Here is a 22893-nt window from a genome sequence, read left to right on the forward strand (position 1 = left end):
GCAACAGGAGGGCCCGGCCAAATTCAGCTCGGTGCTGTTGTCGTTCATGGTCAGTGCTTTTACTCCTCGGCCACAAGGAATGTCCCTGGCTTTGCATGTTTATTCTATTAGCTAGGTATAATTAAATTACTGAAAATCATTTCCCCAAAGCCCCAAGTTTGTGGTTTGATTTCCAATATTTCAGGCATGAGCTGGCTGTCACATTGTGCATTACCACATTAATTTCATCATGTGGTAATGCAGTGTTGAGCAGAGATTGTATAATATTTATTGCACGGCCTGCCGTGAGTCATCGCTTAAGCAATACTCTTCTCTAGTGATGCATTCAAGGAAGTTGTCACTTCAAGGTAAAACATTGAGTTCATGAGCTACCTAACAAACTAAAAAACTTAATTACATAAATAAATATATACATGTAAGGGGCAGGTGTGGGGGGCTCAGGTGTGGGGGGCTCACATAATTTCTTACGGTATTTTCTCAAATTTCATAAACTGTACCTCATTACTTGGATTATTTAGTGTCATAATGTGTAACACAATTTTCCACTTTGACAATTAAGGCCTAAACTACAGTATTTCATCTTGTGAAAAATAATGGAAAAATGTGAATTTAGTTGTTTATTCCAATGCAAAGGTTGCGTCTGTATTCAGCAGCTGACTTTCAGACCTAGGCTGTTGGGAGTCTCCTGTATGGTCCTTAAAAGTCTAATGAAGGTGATAAGCAACACTCAGATAGTAATAATACATATTTTACGTTGTTATGGTCATGAGCACAACCCTAATGTTGACAGTATTCACTTTTAATCCCCCATTAGAGCCACCAAGTCTAAAGATTTCTGTACTGATGGCGTTGGAAGCAGTGGAAGAGAAATTGCGTCAAGTGCAGCAGTATGCTTCTTGTCCACTAGATGTCCCCCCTTCCTCACTGAATCACACAGGGGGGCCAAAGAAGAGTTTGATTGACATTTACTAGAATGGCATTACAAAGAAGAGACTTGGGCGTCTTTTGAAGTTGGAGGACACTTGCCTGGGGCTGGCTGGAAGGCGTTGTCTAAAAGTTTGTCTGTGGGATCAGGAATGTACCGGAGAACCAAACTCCCGTCTCTGCTCGGGAACCCATTCTGAAAAAAAAAGGGCGGAGGAGGGTTTTTAGGGCTGCGTCACTCTGAGAAAAGACAAAAGTTGTTTACCTTTAAGAGCAATTTAAAGCATTTTAACTTACCAGTATGCCATTTCTACTGTGGCACGTTCCAATGCTGCTGGTGAGACTCTGCAAAATGGATCATTTAAACTTGAGTCAATCTTTCATGAGGAGTCCACAGCACAAATCCAGAGCAGTGTTTTATAGAGCCGTGACACATTTCAATATACCAGTGTTATCCATAAAGCAGACATTTAAAGGAGAAAGATTTAAATTGTTACCAAACAGGCCATTTTCACAGCAACGCACAACACAAAGTCATTCTGCTGTGCTTAGTATCTAATTTAGGCACAATTTCAATTCATCTTCCACTTTGCTTGTCTTTGATTCAATCTTCCTTCTTTTATTTATAGTTTGTCTGATGTGGAGTGTAATTCTACTGGTCATTGAGATTTATTTTAAACCCTCTCAGGAGACAATAAGTTTCCGTTGAATAGTGATCGGAATGTTTTTTTTATGGTACCCGAGGAACCATAGCTGTCATCTCAGTACAAGCTGATGAGGATCAAAATAAACCTCGGCAGAGCAGATTCATATTCATTCGGGCAAACTGACGAGCTTTGCTTTGTCTGTCCGACTTTCGAGCCAAAGGACTGTGAGCGGCGTTAAACCGTGGAATCCAAGCGCATAAACGGAACAGAGTGACAGCTGTGGCAATGCAATTACCTTCAACAAGAAAAGGAAATTAAACACAATGAAGGAGCGACCATCTGTAAAAAAAAAATAATAATAATAATTCTCGACACCTAGCAGGCCATGCCCCAACAGTGACATTACAAAAGCAGGCTTATGCTGAGCTTTTATTATTGGAAAAAGATTTCCCGAAAGTTCGCCTGGTTGCCTGCAAAGGTAATTAACTCTGAAAGCTTGTATGGGCTAACCAGGCGGGCCGGCAACCGTCCCAGGTAGAGGAGCCAGACCCACGCACGGCCTTCGCTGAACCTGAGCTAGAAGAGTTCTCCTTGTTCAGCCCCCATCAATCAAAGGGCACCAGGGAGGAAACGTGGGAGAGGGGACGGCGATGAGGACGAGTGGGCAGGGGGGTCAGGAGGAGGAGAACTAGTCCCGGAGGTCAACGTTAAACAGAATGAGGGCAATTGGGGTAAGAAGGGTTCGGGCCAGGTGCGGCCGGGAAAATGGACTTAACTGTCCTCGCTGTGTGATCACTCGCATTCAGTTCAACAGCTGTTCATGAAGGCTGATTGCTTTCAACACGCTTAAAAAGAAACGACTCCGTGTTCCATTTCCATTGTGACTCACAGGCTAATGATTTATGCAGAAATTCCGTTTCCCAGAACACGGTTAAAATAGCACAATTACATTTTCACAGCGCTTGACTGCATGTGGGTAAAGTGTGCACTGCTGAGGGACGTGCAACCAATTCTTAATCAATTGGTACGCTGCTTTTTCTGGGAATTTTTTTCTTCTTTTCTTTCACTGTTTAGATAGAGGAGGTCAGTGCGATTGGATCTGGCACGCGTGTGTGAAGTGAAAGGTACCTGTGCCTCACCACATGCACTGATTCACCTTTTTTCCCCACAGTGGTTTTAAGTTCACAGCGTAAATACCATGACGGTATTTTGACTCTGGATCTCCGGTTTCTGCGTTTGAATGATTAGAAGCACATGTGGGGAACCTGGTCAGCAGCCGCTATGGTTTAGTATAGTCAGGCGGGTCTTGTGTTAAAGCGGAAATGGACAATTTTTGGGTTTCAATTTGTAATTATGAAGTGTAATGGTGCAAGAAAATCGACAACATCAGCGCTTCTATTGGTCCCCTGCATAGGGTGAAGAAGGTGAAGAAGTGTCTTCTTCCTACTAGATCGGGAAGTGACACAACCAGCCTAGTACTACTGGACGTTTACAACGAGGTTATTTGCTCGAACTGAGATTGTTGCGGTTGTTTTCTTCTTTGGACAGTTGCAAGGCTGCTGACATCGAAGGTATCCGTGATGGTAACGCCGCCGCCAGTTGACACTAGGAGCCCAATAAACAAAGTAGGAGCTCCAGTGCACATACTGGTTTCTTCTCCTCGGTTATCTCCAAAGTGACGTTGGCAACTTCCTCAGGAGCTCTGAGGAGAAGTGCCTTCGTCTTAACGACAGTGACCAAACAATTACCCCCTGGAACCGCTAGGGGCACGATAGCCGTCTGTGGCCTCTTTCATACGAAAGTACTGCCACCCGCTGTGTCGATAGTGTACAGTACACTTTATATGTATCCTTCTCTGCGTGCACTATGATCTTGCACTTTGGCTGATCCTCCAGCATTCAGAGAAGAATTGTCTCAGACAGCATCATTGAATCAAGACCTCTGACTCCTAATGGCAGCCCACTACAATAATTCCTTAGTTGGACAGTCATTCAAAATATCTCGTTGCGTTCATAGCCACTAGGATGCAATTTCTGTAAAACAATGCCACCTTGTGGAAGTTGTGCACACTCACACCGGCAGCAGGCCTTTTTATGTATTTGAATGCCTGACCACAACGCAGAAATGAGTCACGTCCTCTTAGTGCCAGTGTTCCTGATTTTCTTTCAGCTTTTGCCAAACGCCTGGTACCACAAATGTCACCTGAGGCGGAGAAGCAGGCGGAACAGACACACCCGACCTTTTACATGGTGGAGCTCACCATGGAGTGGAGCAGCGGGGTGTGGGAGGTTTTCGGACTGCTGAAGAAGCCATGTTGTGGCACCAGGTACTCGTCTGCATCCACAGCGTTCTCCATGTCCTCGCCGCTGATCAGGCTGCGGTACAACCTATTGTCTGTGGGACTCGGCAGGTGCATGCAGTCATCCCCCTGGAACAGAAGAAGAATTTTAACTCTTCAGCTACACCTCATTAGTTACTGAAATACATCAACCAGTAAACTGCGGATCTAAGGAAATTCAACAAACTTTGGGTAAAATGATACCTGAATGACAAGATAACGGGAGGGGTCCCGAGCCATCTTTGTAAACTCGGCTATTAGTTCCCGGAAACGAGGCCGGCTGTCTGCATCAATCATCCAACCTGTACAGACACATCAGCAGCTATCATCAGGATAAGTTGACTTAATGAGATGAAACTTTATCACTCTTTGTGAGGACACTAGCAGAAATGAACTGCAACAGCAAAAAACGGTGGTTTTATGTGGGAAGTAAAATTAGAAGAGAGGAATATAATGGTACAACTAGTACAGAGTACAAACAAAACAAACGGGAAAGAAACCACAAAAGGAAACCTGCAAGGACGATTAATTTCACTATTCATGAATTTGCTGTTGATTATCATGATTAATAAATTCATTGTTTGGTCTATGAAACATGAAAAAGCAGTGGAAAAAAAATCTTGATTAAAAATTGAAGAGCGATGTCATCATCAAATGTTTTTATTTTTCATTACCCAACTTAAGAGTCCTTAAAACCAAAAATATTTAAATTGCTCTAATGTCGGACAGTTGCAAAGCTGTGGATATTACATTTGAGGGTTTTTTTGCCCGAGAAAGGACTTTGATGATAGATTATAATAGCTGTCGACTTATATTACGTTGAACACCTAATCGAATAGTTGACTAATAATATACAAACTGAGTATAATTTTGATTTATGCAGCTAATATCCACACTAGTAAGTGAACAGATGGCTGTATATATAGAAATGTTAATTTGATCAAATACTTTACAAGCCATTGTTACAGATCTCAATAGTATATGTATAGAATGTTTCTTCATGTTAAACAGGAACACAGACTTTTAGCGGCTTCCCACCGAGCTTACATTTCACCATGATCATGTAGACATCTATGGTACAGATCGGCGGTTGCGGCAGTCGCTCCCCTTTCTCCAGGACCCCGGCTATTTCGCTGGCTGGAATCCCATCATACGGTTTGGTGCCGAACGTCATGAGCTCCCAAACTGTCACACCTGCAGAGAGAAGGACGGTTACAAACGCACCAGTCTGATGAGCCGCCGTTCGCCTCGCTTTTGCTCCCGATAAAAGGGAAGAAATGACAGTGGCAGAGTGTAAGCCTCTCGTATCCAAATATTTCATGTTGACAAGCTGGCTCTTCCTGCTGAAGTGGGAGTCGGCAGGAGGAATCGAAGAAAGGGAAGGAAGCTGCCAGGGTCAGTTGATGCTTTTGCCACATTGAGCGGAAGACACGATCGAAACCTCGCGGAAAGATTTGGAGGCAGGCCCACTGAAGAGAGCTGCACTGTGTTTGGTTTCTGCGTGTGTCATACAGTGTGTGTGTGTGTGTGTGTGTGTGTGTGTGTGTGTGTGTGCGTGTGTGTGTGTGTGTGCGTGCGTGCGTGTGTGTGTGTGTGTATATATGTGTGTGTGTGTGTGTGTGTGTGTGTGTGTGTGTGTGTGTGCGCGCGCGCACTCCTGGACTGGAGAAACTGTGGGTTGAGGTAACAACCTCTTCAGACGTGATGTTGTCCACCTGGGACTGCCGGTGTGTAGGCGTGTGCTACCTGTGTCCTAAGATCACAGATGCTAAGGAGATATTCTCCCTTTTTTCAAAAACATCGACAAGCCCTATCAGATCCAAAAACAACTTCCTCTCTGAAGCCTGACAACCGCCGTCCCCTCTCTGTCGCACTTGCCGTTAAAACACTCTATTTAGCAAAGGATAAATATTTCTCCTGTGAGACCGGCACCATTACTCAGGAGCACAGAGGCCCAGCTGTTTTAGAAATCGGAGGCTACACAAGGATTCAGGCTCAACCTGGGACACGGCAAGCGGGGGTCCATGCCGAATTAGAGACAGAGCACTAAAGAAGAGACTCACCATAGCTCCATACATCACTCTGGTGTGTGTAGGTCCTGTTTAGGATAGATTCAAGAGCCATCCATTTTATCGGTACCTGCGAAATTAGAGTTCAACGAGTCAAAAAGTGTAGTAGCTACAAAAAGATGCAATGTACATTTGCATGTAACGCAGTACAATGAGCTGGACTGGATCACGAACACAAAATACAATTTTCTTCAGAAAATCCCGTTTTAAAGCTCGCAGTGCTGACCCTCAGATGTTTCATCAGATCATTTTTACTGGAAACGTTCCACATGTCTGCGTTAAAAATATCTTATTATATCTTATTTTGGCTTATTTAGTCACAGTACCGTGGCACTTTCTAAGACTGACATCCTTTAATAGTCATCAGGCTACACAGCATAATGTACTGTCACCTAGTGGTGCAAAATCGCAAAAGTCACACGCTATTATTTATCGTTACTGACCATTGTAATATTAAACACTGATTTCAATTTTAGAAGTGTAGACAGAAGAAGGCGAGAAGCAGGGAGCTGTCGTCACACAAAGCGTGTCACACAAAGCTTAAAAAAAATGATTTCTGGGATGGATTCCTGCACAAGGATTAAGTCTGGTCCCCCACACTCAAGAGGTGTTCTAATGGCTGGCTCGACTCTGTTTATGTTTTAGTCTGAGACAAGGCTTAATCCCCGTCTGGAGAATAAAAAAAAAACTGTCCTGTAATTTTTAATTAACAGCATGTTTCAGAATAGCAATGCATTTAACTGGAACCAGCGAAGGAAATCTCAGCGGCTGCAGGCGTCTGTGTTTGAGACCAGCTTTGTCCAAGGTGAATTTCAAACAACCGAGCTCGCCACATCTGTCCTTCTGCTGTGGACAGGCAATATAAATAACTGGGTGTTATTGCATTATGGGGGACCATTACTGGGTTAAACAGTCTCCTGCAGTTACAAGCAAATACTTTTTTCTGAGAAGTTTTCTGTGAGAACATGTGTGCTTTCAGTTGTACAAGGAAGACTTTGATAAGAGAATGAACTTATATGATGTATCATTTCTGTCTGTTAATGGACAGATGAAATCTGGGGGCAAATTCACTCCCCTACAGGAAGCCATCCGTCAAGCCAGCCCTCGGTTTGTAACAGGCTTTATATAAATGCACATATCCTTTCTTTCATATTCAGGATATTTGTGACGGTGTGCAACAACAAAGAAAGGGGATTTTGGGGCGAGACTCGGTACTAACCTTTCCACCATCTGCATGGTACTCTTTCTCGTCGGCATTGAGGAGTTTAGCCAGACCAAAGTCAGTGATCTTGACATGTTGAGGAGTCTTCACCAGGACATTTCTGGCCGCCAAGTCACGGTGTACCAAGTGGCGCTCCTCCAGGTAGTTCATTCCCTTTTGTCAAACAAACGATGAGAGTGCAGGGTTGTTACATAAGCGCTGTGCGTTTTGCGCAAGCTGTCTACTATGTCAGAACACTGGAACGAAGCGTGATCAGATACGATGAAAGATAAAAGTGCTGAAATCATGTTAGACTCGTCACCATCACCTGATGTCATTCAACAGTACAGTATATCAGAGCTGTTAACAGCTGTGTGCACTGTAGCTGTTTTTAAAACAAACATTAAACATAACTTGCATTGCAGCAATCCTCAAACGCTTTTGTTTTTCTCATATGCACAACTTAAAGAAAAAACCAACATAGACATTGGTATAAACAGCATTACTGAACAACATAAAAAAAATGATATCCTTATTATATTAATCACTCACACACTGTAGGCGTGTACAACAACAACAGCTGCAGCCCCATACACGTTGGACCTATTGAACAGACCCTGCCATGTAACCTGATGCATTCACTCGGCTTCTGTCTTACCTTGGCTATCTGCACACACCAGTTGAGCAGGTGCTGGGAGCCGATATTGTCCTTGTTCTCTTTGACGTAGTCCAGCAGGCAGCCGAAGGGCATCAGCTGGGTGACGAGCTGCACCGTGGACGTCAGGCAGATGCCAAGCAGGCGACACACATGGGGGTGTTCCACAGTGGCCATCACATAAGCCTCCTGCAGTGGGGCGTGTACAGATACAATAAAACTTTTTTCCAAATGATTATCTGGTCAACCAAAAACACCCTGGAATCACTGAATATTAAATGTTGAATTTCAGAATGTATTCCTCAGTTTCGTCTTTGTCTAACTTTTGACATTTGACTCTGGCGGTGTATATGTCCACTTTCTCTAGTTCATGGAATAAAAAAATGTGTTGCTTATATTAATGGATTAAAGGTGTAAAGATGAAAAAGAAATTGTCTGTATGAGTAAAATATTTGCAAAAAGCTATGTACATTATATACAAATAGTGCAAGTAATTGGTTAGTGAAAGGAAAATAAAATAGGCAGTGGTTTGGATTGATAAAAATATGACTATACACACACACACACACACACACACTTTGTTAACATATAGTTATCTTAAAATAATAGCATATTATATTTGTGGAAATAAGTCTCTAAACAGCAGGAACACACAGCCAAACATATTTTACGTGGCTTAGCTCAAAGTGGAAACTGTCAGTCGTAATAAGAGAAAAGTAACTTAGAGAAAAAAACAAGAGGATAATCCAAACTGGCCGGCAACAACAGGCTTCTACATACCTGTCATGAGTGTAATTAATTATAATGAAAATATTTAATATACGGCATCAACGATATTCAGTAAATAACCACTGAATCACTCGGAGCTCTGTGATTCTGACAGTGTGAGAATGAGACAGCAAGACTCTCCACAACGTCCAAAGAAACAGTGACTGACCAACACGCCCACAAAATCACAGAATGTGAGATTCAGCCGTTTCTATAATTCGTTTAAAACAGGCTGGTTTCTCAGTATGGTTTCAGGAATGCATCCCTTTCCAGAACACCCTAGGCTTGGATTACACCCCCCACCCCCACACACACACACACACACACACACACACACACACACACACACACACACACACACACACACACACACACACACACACACACACACACACACACACACACACAGCCTTCCGAGGATTTAATCCCATTTCCAGCCGCCATATAAAGGGTCGGGGTCACCATGTAGAAACATGACATTCTCTCCATTACAAGCAAAACACAAGGTCATTAGTTTAAAATGAGTTGCATGCGTTTTAAATTACAGGATACATCATTATTATAACTGACATCTGTCGAGCAATAATCGTCACTCAAACACGATGAGGTACTTGTCAAGTCACATCATTGGAATAATTGCTAAAAAAAATGTATATAATTGCTTTCATTTCCCACCAGCAGAGCACAATTTACTGAAGTGGTTTGGAAAAAAACATTTCAAATGAATCACTGTTTTAGCTCTGACTCAGTACTACAGTAAGTTTACAGTCCAAAAAAAGGACCACATAAATCAGTGAACCTACGTCCAAGATCTCTTTGTTTGCCTTTGGTGATGTGGCCTCTCTCAAAACCTTGATGGCCACTGGAATCTTCACGTCCTCTCCCTCCGGAACCCACAGGCCCTGCATGGACGAAAGCTGGTTATTTCACAGGCCTCAACTACACCTGAATCATCAGGTGCACGTACTGCAAACACTTACAGTAAAGTTACAACGGGTCACATCCATATAGTGCATCCAAACACATTGTATTCCACTGTAAACTTGTGAGGGCCCTAAACCTAAATAACAACGTGCAATACCTACTTTATACAATACATTCCACAGAGTACCATTGCACTTTTTTTTTTTTTTACTGAGAACTGTAATTTACATACAAAACATATGAATTTGACCGATTATAAAATATGATGTAGATTAACTAACTACCCAACAGTAAACGAAGTAGTTAAAATGAGTTCCATCTAAACGAGCTAAAATGCTTCTTATACCTGAATGTACCAGTGACAATAATCCAATAATTTAATACAACACTCAACACACAATAAGGGTCATTTTGTGACATTGTGAGTACTTTAAGTAACTTCATTTTTAGAAACTGAATGATATTGCAATGGAGTATGTCTATAGCGGGACATTGGTAGTTTGATATAACTACAGTCACTATACTGTTACTACTATCAACACTTCTTCCACCACTGACTAAAAGTAACCTAACTAACTTCATAACTAAATCCAACTCTTACCCTAACTTTGACCTCATTACAACTCTATAACCTCGTCTTCACCCTCAAATAGCACTTTGAAAAAAAAATGTGCTTACTTTCCAAAAATTCCCTAACCCCTTAAGTCTAAAGAACAGAAAAAACCAACTTGTTTTTGTTTTTGTACTATAAGTGAGAACATTGTGCTGACTTTCAGCACAATTCATCTAAGCCTTCATCTAAAACAGACCCTTAAATAAACGGTTTAAACCTCATAGAGACCAGCTATTTATCCTGAATGACACTGTGTAAACACCTATTTTTCTAGGGCTGCGTATTGGCAAGAACGTGATACAATAAATATCAGGATACAGGGGTTACGATTCAACACACTACGATAAATTCCGATACTGTAAGCAAAGCAATATATTGTCATTTTCCCCTCCGACAAGGATGTTACGTGATTGGTTTGGTTGGTCTGATTGTGTGCTTGTCTGCTTGTTTGTCAGCAGGATTACTCAAACATTTATGGACATATTTGCATGAAAATTTGATCAAAGAAAGGGCTCGGGCATGGCAACATTACATTTTGGGAGCGATTCAGATCAAGGACATTTTTGAATGTGAAACCACATACAGGCGGGGGATTGCTCACTTTTGGAGGAGGTCTGCGCTCACCTATTTTTCGGAAAAGTATAAAGTCTAAATTTCAATACAGAGATTATGGATTACAACACTGCTTTCTAGCAGTATGAGCAGAATAAACCCCTGTCTGACACACATCTTGAAATGTAAAAATCGATATCCTGTATTGATCAAAAATGAATGAATGAATTAGGAATAAAAGCAATTAATCAAGATTTGATCGCTATTGTGAAATTGCGAATAATGAATTGATTAAGTACATGCACAGTGTGGGAGAGAGCTCTGGAAGTGAGAGTTCAGTGTCTCATGATCTCATGAAGTCAAAAATGTGGATTTTAATTGAACAATTGACAACAGATGTAGATGAAGAAGAAAAAACTACACTGAGGGGTGTTGGTTTTGTAGGCCTGGCACATACTGCACACCTGAGTTCCAGCTTCAGTTAAGCTCAGCACTGCAGTGGAAATAATGTGTGTTTGAGACGCAAACCTGAGGCACGTTATTACCTTATAAACCGTACCAAAAGCCCCTGATCCCAGCACTTTGATTTTCTTGAATTCAGGCTCTTTCAGGATCCGCAGCAGAGCCTGGTTTGGTGCCTCTCCACTTGGAGTCAGAGGCTCGACCAACTGGAGGAGAAAGAACAGCATGTCTTACAATGTCTCCTGAACAGCACTTGTGATTGTGGCTAGTCAATACTACACACACACACACACACACACACACACACAGATACAGAAGAAGAAGATAGGACAAGTGAAAAAATTGTTAAGTTCTGCATAGGCTACTGGCATCTCTGTAAACCTGCCATCTCTGTCAATACATTCACGTCTACCAGTATGCATGGACACTCATGGTACCTCTCTCTCCTGGAGAAGTCTGCGCGTGGTCCTCTTCCTCTTGATGTGGCGTCGGCGCAGCAACACAAAGACGGACAGGCCGGCGATAAGAACAGCCAGCAGCCCACCAACCACACCAGCTGCAATCATGGAAAGCCCGGGATCGCTGAAAGAGAGGTGGGAGTGCAGACGGAGAATATTTGTGAATGTCATCAACACAGACGGAGGCGATTTGACCGTCCAACTATGCATGGGCGTCCTCAAGCGTCAAAGATCAGTGTTACTGTATTTACTCACCTTTTAATGCGGCAGCCTTCAAGACCAGGTCCGGTGCACCTGCAAATAGATGAATGCAAAGAACTGATGTGACTATTACCGTGCCTTTACACTAAAAATCATCATGAGTCTATTGATTTCCTATGGTTGCAGATTTTCCTATGCCAGGTTATGCTCAAAGCTATGAAGGGATGCACTCAACGCAGCCATAACTATGATTTAAACTTTGCATTAAGTTGCTGCATCAACATCACCACAGGCAAATGTTTGCAACACAGGGAGCTGTTGTGCCAGGTCTCAGGTGCACAAGAACAATGCTTTTACCCCTGAGTGCAGTTTTTGTGGCAGAGCTGGCACACTTTCATCTCGTCTGCGTATTTCCACACCAGCGCGTCGTCCTCCCCTGGCACACCTTGCGGACAGCGGGACACACAGAACAGGCCATCTTGGAAGTTGGCACACTTAGTGCAGTTTCCAGAACCCTGGAGGTGAACAAAAAAAAATAAATTAAGAGACTCATGATGTTTACAACTCTCCTGAGAGGGGTTGTAAATACTATGTAAGCTGCACTGTCTCACTGGTAATTTCTCAAAGGAAGTTGCATCAATCTTCCCCCCATAAAAATGCAAATGTTAAGGCAATGAAGCAGTCATGTTAGGTACAACTCAGTCCTCTGATACACTTATTACAACCAAATGCTGTACTTTAATACGTTCCCTAAAACTTAAACCTCTGTATCAGCATGTCTATTTCTGTATTTGATCCTTGAATTACTTTCAACAAAGCAAAAAGAAAAAGGGTCTGAACTTGGGACTAATGATGGGATTATGACCGCCTCACACTGCCTCACCCCTTATTCAAAACTCAACATGTCCCGTGGCTACATTGCATTATGGGCTATTGAGGCTGCTGGTGATTGAGAAATAGATTTCATGCTGAGTTACTGGTACAAAAACACAACATTGACGCCCACAGACGTTTTTACGAGAACTGGGGGGGGGGGGGGGGGGGGGGGGGGGGTTGGTTATTTTTTAAATGTGTTTGTAATAATAGTTTTGTGATCGGTGACACACATACAGGTGCACTGCAGGTTGCGGTCCCATTCACACGTCGACACTCGGGGTGACACTCCTTGCAGGTTTTATTCACGACTGCCTCCCGCCGCTCTCTGCCAAAAAACAATAACAAAGCTGACAGTCTCTCAATGCTGGCGAGCCTCAGTTCAAACAGTAACATGCAAAGTGAAATTCCTGATCCCGTTTTTTGAGGGCAGAAGTTAAATTGTAAGCATGTGGAGATTCAATGTTTGACAGAGATCTGCAAAGATAAACAGATGTGAGTGAATGTGCTATTTCAGCTACAGTGTTTGTTTTATATCTACTGGAGGTTTAACTACAAAATACCTCGGATCATATTTAGTCTTAGCATCGCTTTCGATAACAAATCCCCAAACTTGTCTGAAGTCATAGTCTGGCAATGCTCAGGGAATGAAAATTGGCTTTGAGGGAGTTCACCGTCGAGCTCACACATCTGACGTTCAGATTCTATTTGTTTGTCAAAAAAATAAGAAACAGTGCATTTAAGGGCTTAAAAAGCAGCAAACACCCAGATTCCTCCCTCACCCCTCAAGGACGTTGCAGGAGTCGACACAGCTCCCGTCACGGCTGAAGTCGCGGCAGGCGAAGCACATGTCAGGGCCTGGACCCCAGCAGCCGTCTGTGGTGCACTTCCTGTCACAAGTGTTGTTCATCAGGGCTGAGAACAAACAAACAATTTCAAGAAGAGTTATTTCCTGTAAACTTATCCAATTCTCCTATAATTAGTCTCGATTGAATAAATCTGGCTTGTGCCTCGCATTATCAGATTTCACACAACTGAAAACTTGCAAAAACAAAATCCAATTTACCACACGTGGCGGCGTCAGAAATTCCCCCTACGCTGGCACTTTGCCTTTCAGATTTGAAGAGCCTCTCCCAGTGGCTTTTATCGGTGTAGCACAGGTTCTGGTTCTTAAGGATAGCCACGTCTCCATCGCTGATTTCTTTGAGGGAGCGAAGGCCCAGGTAGCTGATACCGAGCTGAACAATAACCACGCTGCGGACGCCTCTGTCAAAGGGAAAAAAAGGGTGGGACAGGAAGAGAAAGAAAAGGGAATGGTTTCATGACAGCCTTGAATAATGGTCAGTTCTTTTTTATCTGGCGGCTGAGAATCTATGGGGGGGGTGGGGGGGGTGGGGGTCTTTACAAGCAACATACCGTTTAGTTCGTCCTCGAATGATCTCCAGATTCTCAAAAGGACTGAGTGAGCTCATGCTCTCTGGCCACGTTTGAATCCACAAGTATCCTGAAGCAACACATGGCTTGTTAATTATTTAGTGCGTACTGAGTGTGTCATGCATTGCTCAGGTTTTCACAGTCTCACCAGTAATTTCTTTAACCGTCTTAAACACATCAAGCTGGGCAGGATCCATCTTTGGTGTTTTGGTAAATGAATCCCTAAAAAAGAAGAATATCCACGGTGGTAGCTACTGGTTGAATTTCCCAGTAATCGATTGAGCGATTGCTGCTAATGACTTACCCGTGAATCGATGTGTGGATGATCGCAATGTACCCATTGATTTTCGTGCAGTTTTTAAAGGAGTCAATGTTGGTGGCATTGATAGACAGAGTGTGAGTCAGGTCTCCTGCTCCAAGTCCATTGCACACTGCAAACCAGCGAGAAAACAAAGAAGTTAAAAAAAAAAACTGACTGAAAGACCGAAAAAACTCATATAAATTATGGGTTTAATCTAAGGAGATTCACCCAAGAACTAAATATTCCCCCCTCTTCCATTTTACTAACTCTCTCACTGACCTGGCCTAAGAACACTCCATGAAAAAACACTGTGTAATTGGAACATTTGTTAGTTGCTGGATGTTAAATGTACATTTACTTCTTGGGAAATATCAATTTCACAGTCTAGACCAACTGTCAAAAACCTTTGTCTTTAGAAGTTTACATCACTGAGGATAGGCTACTGCCCCATCAAAGAAACCCTTAGGTTAGATCTAATAAAGCGAAAAAACATTTACTTTAAATGCAGATAGTGTGCTTAATTTAATACTGACAGTAGCCAACAGCAATAAAGAGTAAACACTGATTCAAATCTCATAAATGCAGAAATACAATATTTCAAAACAATAAATTGATGTTATTCCCTTTCTTATCTATTCTAACTGTTCCATCACGACCTCCCTGTATATTCTGTGAGGTGAGTTTGACAGAGGAAACAGTAAATAAATTCAAAAAGTCGCTGTTATTCGCCCTCGCAGATGTCATATGATATCAAAGAGGGTCATCAACTGCTGCCGAGGTCCCGTGGTTGCGTCCCTCTGGCCAATCGGTGAGTCTTGGTTGAATTTTGATTATTATTAGTAATACATCAACAGCAGAATTAGCATGTTGTAGTTGGTAAAGGTGGAGCCAATTCAAAATACAACTTAATAGATCATCTATAACAACGCATGCTGTTTTATAATATGATTATACGGGTTTGTATGTCGCAACTGCCTCTGAATTTTGATAAAGCGGTGACTCAAGTAAGCATATTAAGTTTCCCCTCTGTAAACAGAGAGACGGTTTAACTTCCTACCTTTTGGACACAGCCCATCACACTTGGCACACTTCCTGATTCCTCCCTCGTCCACCTCATATGTGTTACCACTGCACGTCCGCACGCAGGCTCCATGGTCAGTCACAACATAGTTATCTGGAATTATTGCAAAATAAACGCATATCATGATGTACCATTCAGCCTGAATAACATATATGAGTGATACCACCTTTCACTATAGGGGTAATAATAAGGCAATAAGGCTGCAGGGCCATAAAGTATTGACTGAGTAATACTGGCACAGATGCGTGTAAGTTAAACTGAGAAAGAGCAGCTCTTGCATTAACACGCCCCGAAACTCAATCATTTTCTTTCCTTGTTCATACAGTTTATAATTAAACTGTAACTGTGCGCTGTAACCACTGAATGTCTAACAACCCTGACGGACAACCTGGGCACTTGTTCAGTGTAGCACAAGGTATAAAAAAATGCTCGTACTCATGCATGATGGGTTTTCACATTGGCCAGTGAGGCCTACTGGTTTCATTTCATTTGTCTTGACAACAGCCAGCCCTCACCCTTCCCCTAACCCCTACCCGAACCAGGGTTTGCATCCCAACCCCCCCCCACCCGAACCAGGGTTTGAAACCCACTCTCTTTCTTCTCTCCCCCTCTTTCTGCCCACCTCCCCTCTCTCCCCCATCTCTCTCCTCTCACCCCAACCGGTCGAGGCACATGTTCCGCCCACAACTGAGCCTGGTTCTGCCAGAGATTTCTTCCTGTTAAAGGGAGTTTTTTTTTTTCTCTCCACAGTCTCCAAGAGCTCGCTCATTGCGGGAACTGTTGGGTTTCTCTGGTATATAGTGAGGTCGCCACCTTAATAGGTAAAGTGCCTTGACATAACGTAGGTAACGATTTGGGGCTATGAAATTAAATTGTATTAAATTGAAGCATGTTTTATCCCCGTGAAGCACTTTGTGACTGGTGTCTGTGAAAGGTGCTATATAAATAAAGATTACTTACTTACTTACTTACTATAGTGCACGCGAGAACGTCAATGAAAATACGAATAGGAACAGGAATAGGAAATAAAATAAAAATAAGAATGAGAAAAAGAATAAGAGTGCCTCTTAAGTCATTCTTACGTGGGCAGCTCTTGACACACGCGGCCCCGAAGTTGTACTTTCCATGTGGGTTGGGTACCAGCTGGTGCAGGATGGGGTCGTAGCGCATGAGGCCCGGGCAGGAGTACTTACACACCCCGTCGTCATGGAAGTCCCGACAGGCCTGCAGCACAAACAACAGCCATCCAGTACATAGGGATCAAAACAGAGCCCCACACTAATGATAACACTGCATTCCTCTATCACAGCCCCATCTTAATCCTCGGAGCGGCACGGAGAAAGGGAGAGCAGACGCTGATACTCGCGGCAGTGCCAGATGAAAGATTTAATCGGCACTTATAGGTCTCATTGGTGCTGAAAACAACAATAATACTTCTGATCATAAAAACAGATGTCTGCTGAGTGAGGGGTTTGTTTTGCTGGAGAAATCCCAGCCAAATTTAACGCAGAAGTAGGAGGCGTTTCGTATATTTTGTTGTTGAAGCTCGTCCGTTGCCCAGTTCCTTGATCTAATCATTACTTTCCCACATGTGAAGGAGTCTTTCTCTCACCAGACAGTCGGTGGGCCTCGGTCCAGTGCAGCCAGCGGCGCAATGCTCATTACAACAGTCGCTGGGTGAAGGTCCTTTGCATCTCTTGGAGCACTGCTGTGCACAGTTCAGCTTTGTGACTGGAGATAAGAACGGGACAAAGTCAGACGAGCCTACCGGCAGCAGCAAGCCATTTCTTTTCTTTTGTTATTTATAGGCCTTATCAGAGCTGTAAATAAAATGGTGAGACAATGGAGAATATTCGCAAAGTTGCCCCCACTTGCTGTTGTTGACATGCAGTAAAAATGTCAATAACTGGCCGAGTAAAACCACACCGGAACTATCTCACAATCTAGCAAACCCCCCAAAAAAGCACTTACATGTCTGACAATTTTGAGGACCAGGTGCCCAGCATGAACCATTGAAGCAGCTTGAGTCACATGGTTTACCTGTTAAAAAAGAAATAAGACCACAATGAACACAGTCACATGTTTAACCTTGCTGCACAATGAAGTAATTCTGCATTCTCCGTCTCTTGCTGTAAAAGGTGTCACTTACAAAGTGGATTGTTGCTGGTCACTGGGAGATCCATGCTGAGTTTGCCGTCGGCGTTGACGATATCATACCACTGTATTGTGTCCACGTTGCACGGCTGGTGGGTCCCGAACTTTACGCCTCCTTTGAGAATTTCTGCCGAATTTGATAGATTTACAGAAAAGAACATTAAGAGCTGTGTCATAACGCTGGGATTCTGTGAAAATGTCTGCCATGGGAAAAAAAAACAAACGTGAAAATAAAGGGTTGGACTGACCCGTCAGGCTGGTCAGAAGAAGCTCTTTGGTGCCCTGACCTGTCTCTTTGTCATAATTGGCAAGAACAGACAGGGCGAACTTTCCCTCATAGAGGGTATGACCTCGAATGATGCGCAGGTTCTCCAGTGGAATCCTGGAGGCTGTGTTGAGGGCGATCAAGACGTAGCCGCCCACTTCTTCAATTGACTATGGAAGAGAAAAATGTTTGTTTGTTGTGGAGGTAGCACATGTGCTTTGCTGCTGGGCTGACGGAATACACATTTGAAACGAAGGCTAAATATTCAAATATATCAGAACTGGGAAGGCAATGTTCTGTAACGAACAAATAAATTAAAAATAAAAACTCATGTGGAGACTGTTTCCTACATTGGTGTATTCTGTATAAACCTTGACACTACATGGTGACTACGACCAATTAGGATTTCGTTTAATTGACAGACAACTGACACGCGATAGAAAATCTTGTTTTTTTGTGCCCTTCACAAAAGAAATTAGCTATTAACTGTTGTTCAATTCTGGCTTATTTTTTTGGAAGAACATCATAATTACAATTTCCACATTAAATCAAGTGCAGATTAAAGGATTTACCATGCACCCCCTCCCAAAAAAGTAAGCACAGGTAATTGGAGAGGTAGTTTTTTTTCAACCCCTACAGTTACTCTCAGACTCCACCAATCAGAGGGCTGGGACAGCATGTGTGTAGCCTGATAGGTCAAAGTTAAGGCTAACATCAGCTATTATTACAGGTGGACAGGTAGAAGAAAAAAGTAAAAAAAAAAAAAAAAAAAAAACAACAAGACGGACATGTCTCCCCCTATCGCAAGTGGAAATTGCATCCTTGGAAGAACTGCACGATATCTGCTGACTGTATGTTATTTCAGTTTGTGGGCGCAAGCTTGCACATGAGTGTGTGTGTGTGTGTGTGTGTGTGTGTGTGTGTGTGTGTGTGTGGTCCCTCCTCACATCTGCCCATACGCTACAGCTGGGGTTCAGGCAAGGCTCCGACCAGAGGGGGGGGCTACCAACCCAGTGATTCATCTGTCCCTGATCTACGGACTCACTCCTCACTGATTGGAATTATTGAAACTGGCTTCGGACCACCAAAGACACAAGTTAGAAACAGAAATCCTCCCATGTGCTCTGTGCATGTTCAGCCTCCACTGTTAACAGAGTGCACTGTCTTTCTTTACCCGGAGGAAGGACAGGTCGTGGTGCTCCTCCATGTAGGTGACTTCCAGATTCTCCAGCACCACGGTGCAGTTGCTGTAGGTCTTCACCATGTTGAGGTAGTGCTCTTCTTTGGATCCCAGGAGGTTTAGACGGTTGGTGATGCCTTGGCATACTGCGGACAAAATTAAATTAAAAGAAATTTTAAAAAGAACTATATATATATATAGATATATATATGTGTCTTTTTTCAGATTTATTTGAATGTTACTCGAAACAAATGATGTCTAACAAAAGCATTTATCCAAAGCTCCACGGTGCTCTCAATCAGAGACATTCACTGCTTATGTAACACATCGGCTCCATTTATGACTTTCTGTGTGTGTGTGTGTGTGTGTGTGTGTGTGTGTGTGTGTGTGTGTGTGTGTGTGTGTATGTGTGTGTGTGTTTCTCTGTTTGTGAATTTGGCCAGTATAGTCATAGCTTGGCCGGCTTTCATGTGAAAAGCCGTGATCTTGGTAGGAATCAAAACTTAGCGACAAAGCGAGGTTCTGGCTCATGTGTCAAAGTGAGCTGGCCTGTATTTATACTGGCAAAGGCCTGGATCTTTCCACTGCTATGCAGCCTAGTTAAAAACCACCGCTGTGACCAGCATTTCCAGGCCCTGACGCGTCATTTCAGAGAAAAGGTTTGGTGTGTCACAGATCAGCGAGATTTGTGAGTGTTTCTAGGGGTGAGCCCTAAATCTCGTGATTAATAACTCTCTCAATAATTTCAGCTTCATTTAGGCATTTCTGATATTAGCTCTCGACAGGACTAAATAAAAAAGGTGCTGATCCGTGCACTTTCACTAGTATCCAGTTCCAATAAAAACAAAGGTACTGATTCACAGGACTACAATTGTGGGCCGATAGTGTCGCCTATCTGGCGTTACGCAACAAAATGTTTGTATGAGGGAGGCAGCATTACTTAGAAGTGCAGCCAGCACAAAAAGGCTGTTTCTTAACGGTCGAGTTTGAAAAAGGAAGAATGCGTGTCGAGTTGTCCTCCAGCGCTCTGTCGTCCCGAGCTGGTCAGACAGGTTCTGAGTGGCACAGCGGAGAGGGTCCGGCGCACGGAGGGCCACGCATCCACACAGAAAAATACAGAATAAGCATAAGAATTAATTTCTCCATTTTAAGTCAAGTTAACCTTGAGCAATAGGATGAAAAACGAAAAACAAAGATTCACCCCCCTGTTTATCGCAGAAGAAATTATTGTTCTGGTTTAATGTCTCATGGGTCACATTCCACAACGTGTCTGCTCTTGACTGCAGAGACAAACCAAAACAATTCTGGGACACACCCCACAACACCGCATTGCACATTACAGTAACGCTGAGGCATTTCTGATTCTCCGAAAGCCCACGGAAACAGACACAATATCATCTTTCCGCTCGGCTAGGCTCTGTGTCAGAGCCCAATATTTTGTACTTTCTCCTTTTCCAAGTTGAATTTTTTATTCAAGTTGTTGTTTGCACGTAACCGACGGCGAGGGCCACCGAATCAGTGGGAATTAGGGCACAAACAGCCGTCTCCCGCCCTCCCTCTTCTTCCTCCTCATTAGTCCGTCCCTGAGGGATCTTCCTGATACGAACCCTACAGTCCAGCAGCCTACTGCCCAGGCAACAGAGGCAGGCTGGCAAAAGCAAGCTGACGGTTTTAATTAGGGGAGCCATGTGAGATGTAATTAGCCCCCCCCTCATCATCACTCAGATTGACAAACCAAACTGTAATAAACAAAAAGGTTGTCATGACTGTGCGGCAGTGACGATTGTTCAATCTGATTTGGACATCCCCAATGACAGCTCGCTAACAGGGATTCTAATCATGGTTAAATCTGTTGTTATGCCATATAAAGTACATCTGTGCACCTCTGCCAGAGGCACACAAACAGCCCGTTTCCTGTCTGAATGTTTGTCCATGTTCCGTCAACATTTGTGATGATCGACGAAGGCCGCACGAGACAGGTGACTGCAGTTTTCCAGCTTCCTGCAACCGAAGTGTGGCACAAATGCGAGGAAGAAAAAACAACAGCGCTCAAGCGAGCAGCAGTGTAGCCGCGGTAAACGTTCTCCTCGTCCAGTTGTTGATTTCACAAGTTTTGTTGTCGGTGGTGAATGACCTGATCGTCGACGACCATAAAGTGACTTCCTCATTAGGCAGCAACACACGAGGGGAGAAACGAGGTCAGGCTGTATCAACATACAGGTAATAACTGGAAAGGCGGCGTCACAATTCGACCCGGATCATCATTCATTTCTCTGTTAACAACGGAGCTTTACACGGCTGAAAATGAACCTCATGTGTCTGAGTCATGTGTCATAAAAGTTTGCACAAACTGCCTTTCCGCCAATCGAGACGAACCACAGGTGAGCGCAGTTTGGGAATCACCCGGAACACGGTTGGGGGTTTTTTTTCTCCCTCTGATTCAAGTCTACCTCATAAAACGTCTTAAAAACGCAGTTTTACTGTCCGCTTACATGCAAGGGTGAGGCCCCCGCGGAGACGCAAGTGATACTGTGACAAAGACTCATTACCGATTGCTTCACTTCCTCCAGCTGTATTGTCGTCACAGAATGTCCAGGTGATAACTCTGGGTGCAAGGAGTGGCAGGTTTGCTATATCTCTGACGCTGACCTGTGTGCGTGTGTGTGCGTGTGTGTGCGTGCTGCCTGGCTGGTGTGTGAGTGTGCAACACCAGTAATTGTATGAAGCATTCCCTGGATTGCGCTGTGCTGATCAGCACCCGGCCAGAGCTTGACAAAAGCCTCGATAAGCCCGGTCATTAGTCATCTGAGCGTATTGCTATGTTTGGTCGCGTATCATTCTTTTGATGTTTACTTGAGGACTAGTGTTGGAAGTCAAGTGTGTGCGGGCAGATATTTGTTTCTTGAGGCTATTGGATCTGCACGGCTCCATGAGAAAGGAAAAACCGTCGATGCTTATTGTGAGAGATCATTTGCTAATTATTCAGTCGCAGCAGTTAGTGTTTACCGACAAAGAGAGCAGTGTGCAATGAAGGGAGGTTTTGGCTGAGATCTTCCTGTATGTGAGAGCTCAAATGTTTGCAATATTTTGCTCAATTTTTTTTCCCCAGAACATTTTCCTGGTAAAATGTCTGGAAAAAATGTCCACGTGATCCCATGTGAGAATACGGCAGGTAAATCTCTGGAACATTTACAGCGAGAGAGTGGGTCTGTTGATGACTTCACGCCATGCAATTATTGTCATGTCCTGCCTCCTGCATGTTTCACCCGGACAGTGAACGCATCGGACTCGAACAATCTCCTGCTGCGTTTTTCGCATGTGAAAAGCAAAAAGCAAATGTCCGGACCCAATTTTCCAGACACTGTCTTTGGAGTTCATGTCTGAAATCCATCTTGAGATGGAAATCAGAGAAGGCATGCACAGATCTACTACTCAGTTTGTTCACAGTAACATTGTGTATACGTAAAGGGTAAAATCGCAACAAATACCATATAATGAACTCCAATGTAATAACTTTACAAACTACGGCCAAGAAAGTTCGAGCTCACTGTCTCTCTGACAGCCTCTCCCCCAAAAGAAGCATTTAATGCAACAGATTGCATACATACGATACAAGTGGTTTGTATTATTCTGTAAGTTGTTGGCACCAAACTGTAACATACAAACTGTTTCTTTGAACATTGGAGCTTGGAAAAAAAAAAGATTGACAGAGAAAAGAGGGACGAGCGAAGCAGAGTATAAAACCAAAGTCACCAAGGACAAACAGTACAGTAAACATTTTAGACACATTGAT

At 43.3% G+C, this 22893-nt stretch overlaps 1 protein-coding gene across 1 annotated transcript in view; it reads right to left on the bottom strand.

Moving 5' to 3' along the window:
• Positions 1 to 22893, bottom strand: part of egfra (epidermal growth factor receptor a (erythroblastic leukemia viral (v-erb-b) oncogene homolog, avian)) — a 42001-nt gene that overhangs the window by 3085 nt on the left and 16023 nt on the right. The window contains exons 2-27 of the mRNA XM_035633716.2: positions 19095 to 19246; positions 17904 to 18090; positions 17651 to 17782; positions 17473 to 17541; positions 17114 to 17232; positions 16584 to 16725; positions 15478 to 15594; positions 14424 to 14550; positions 14268 to 14341; positions 14102 to 14189; positions 13752 to 13951; positions 13468 to 13600; positions 12923 to 13013; positions 12170 to 12327; positions 11867 to 11905; positions 11591 to 11735; positions 11237 to 11359; positions 9406 to 9504; positions 7838 to 8023; positions 7198 to 7353; positions 5973 to 6048; positions 4957 to 5103; positions 4114 to 4211; positions 3832 to 3999; positions 1222 to 1269; positions 1027 to 1120 (exon numbers count right to left, since the gene is read on the bottom strand). Of these exons, the coding sequence (XP_035489609.2) occupies positions 1027 to 1120; positions 1222 to 1269; positions 3832 to 3999; positions 4114 to 4211; positions 4957 to 5103; positions 5973 to 6048; positions 7198 to 7353; positions 7838 to 8023; positions 9406 to 9504; positions 11237 to 11359; positions 11591 to 11735; positions 11867 to 11905; positions 12170 to 12327; positions 12923 to 13013; positions 13468 to 13600; positions 13752 to 13951; positions 14102 to 14189; positions 14268 to 14341; positions 14424 to 14550; positions 15478 to 15594; positions 16584 to 16725; positions 17114 to 17232; positions 17473 to 17541; positions 17651 to 17782; positions 17904 to 18090; positions 19095 to 19246 (3168 nt within the window). The remainder of the gene's footprint in view (positions 1 to 1026; positions 1121 to 1221; positions 1270 to 3831; positions 4000 to 4113; positions 4212 to 4956; positions 5104 to 5972; positions 6049 to 7197; positions 7354 to 7837; positions 8024 to 9405; positions 9505 to 11236; positions 11360 to 11590; positions 11736 to 11866; positions 11906 to 12169; positions 12328 to 12922; positions 13014 to 13467; positions 13601 to 13751; positions 13952 to 14101; positions 14190 to 14267; positions 14342 to 14423; positions 14551 to 15477; positions 15595 to 16583; positions 16726 to 17113; positions 17233 to 17472; positions 17542 to 17650; positions 17783 to 17903; positions 18091 to 19094; positions 19247 to 22893) is intronic.

The sequence above is a fragment of the Scophthalmus maximus genome, chromosome 5 (assembly GCF_022379125.1).
Source record: "Scophthalmus maximus strain ysfricsl-2021 chromosome 5, ASM2237912v1, whole genome shotgun sequence".
Classification (NCBI taxonomy): domain Eukaryota; kingdom Metazoa; phylum Chordata; class Actinopteri; order Pleuronectiformes; family Scophthalmidae; genus Scophthalmus; species Scophthalmus maximus.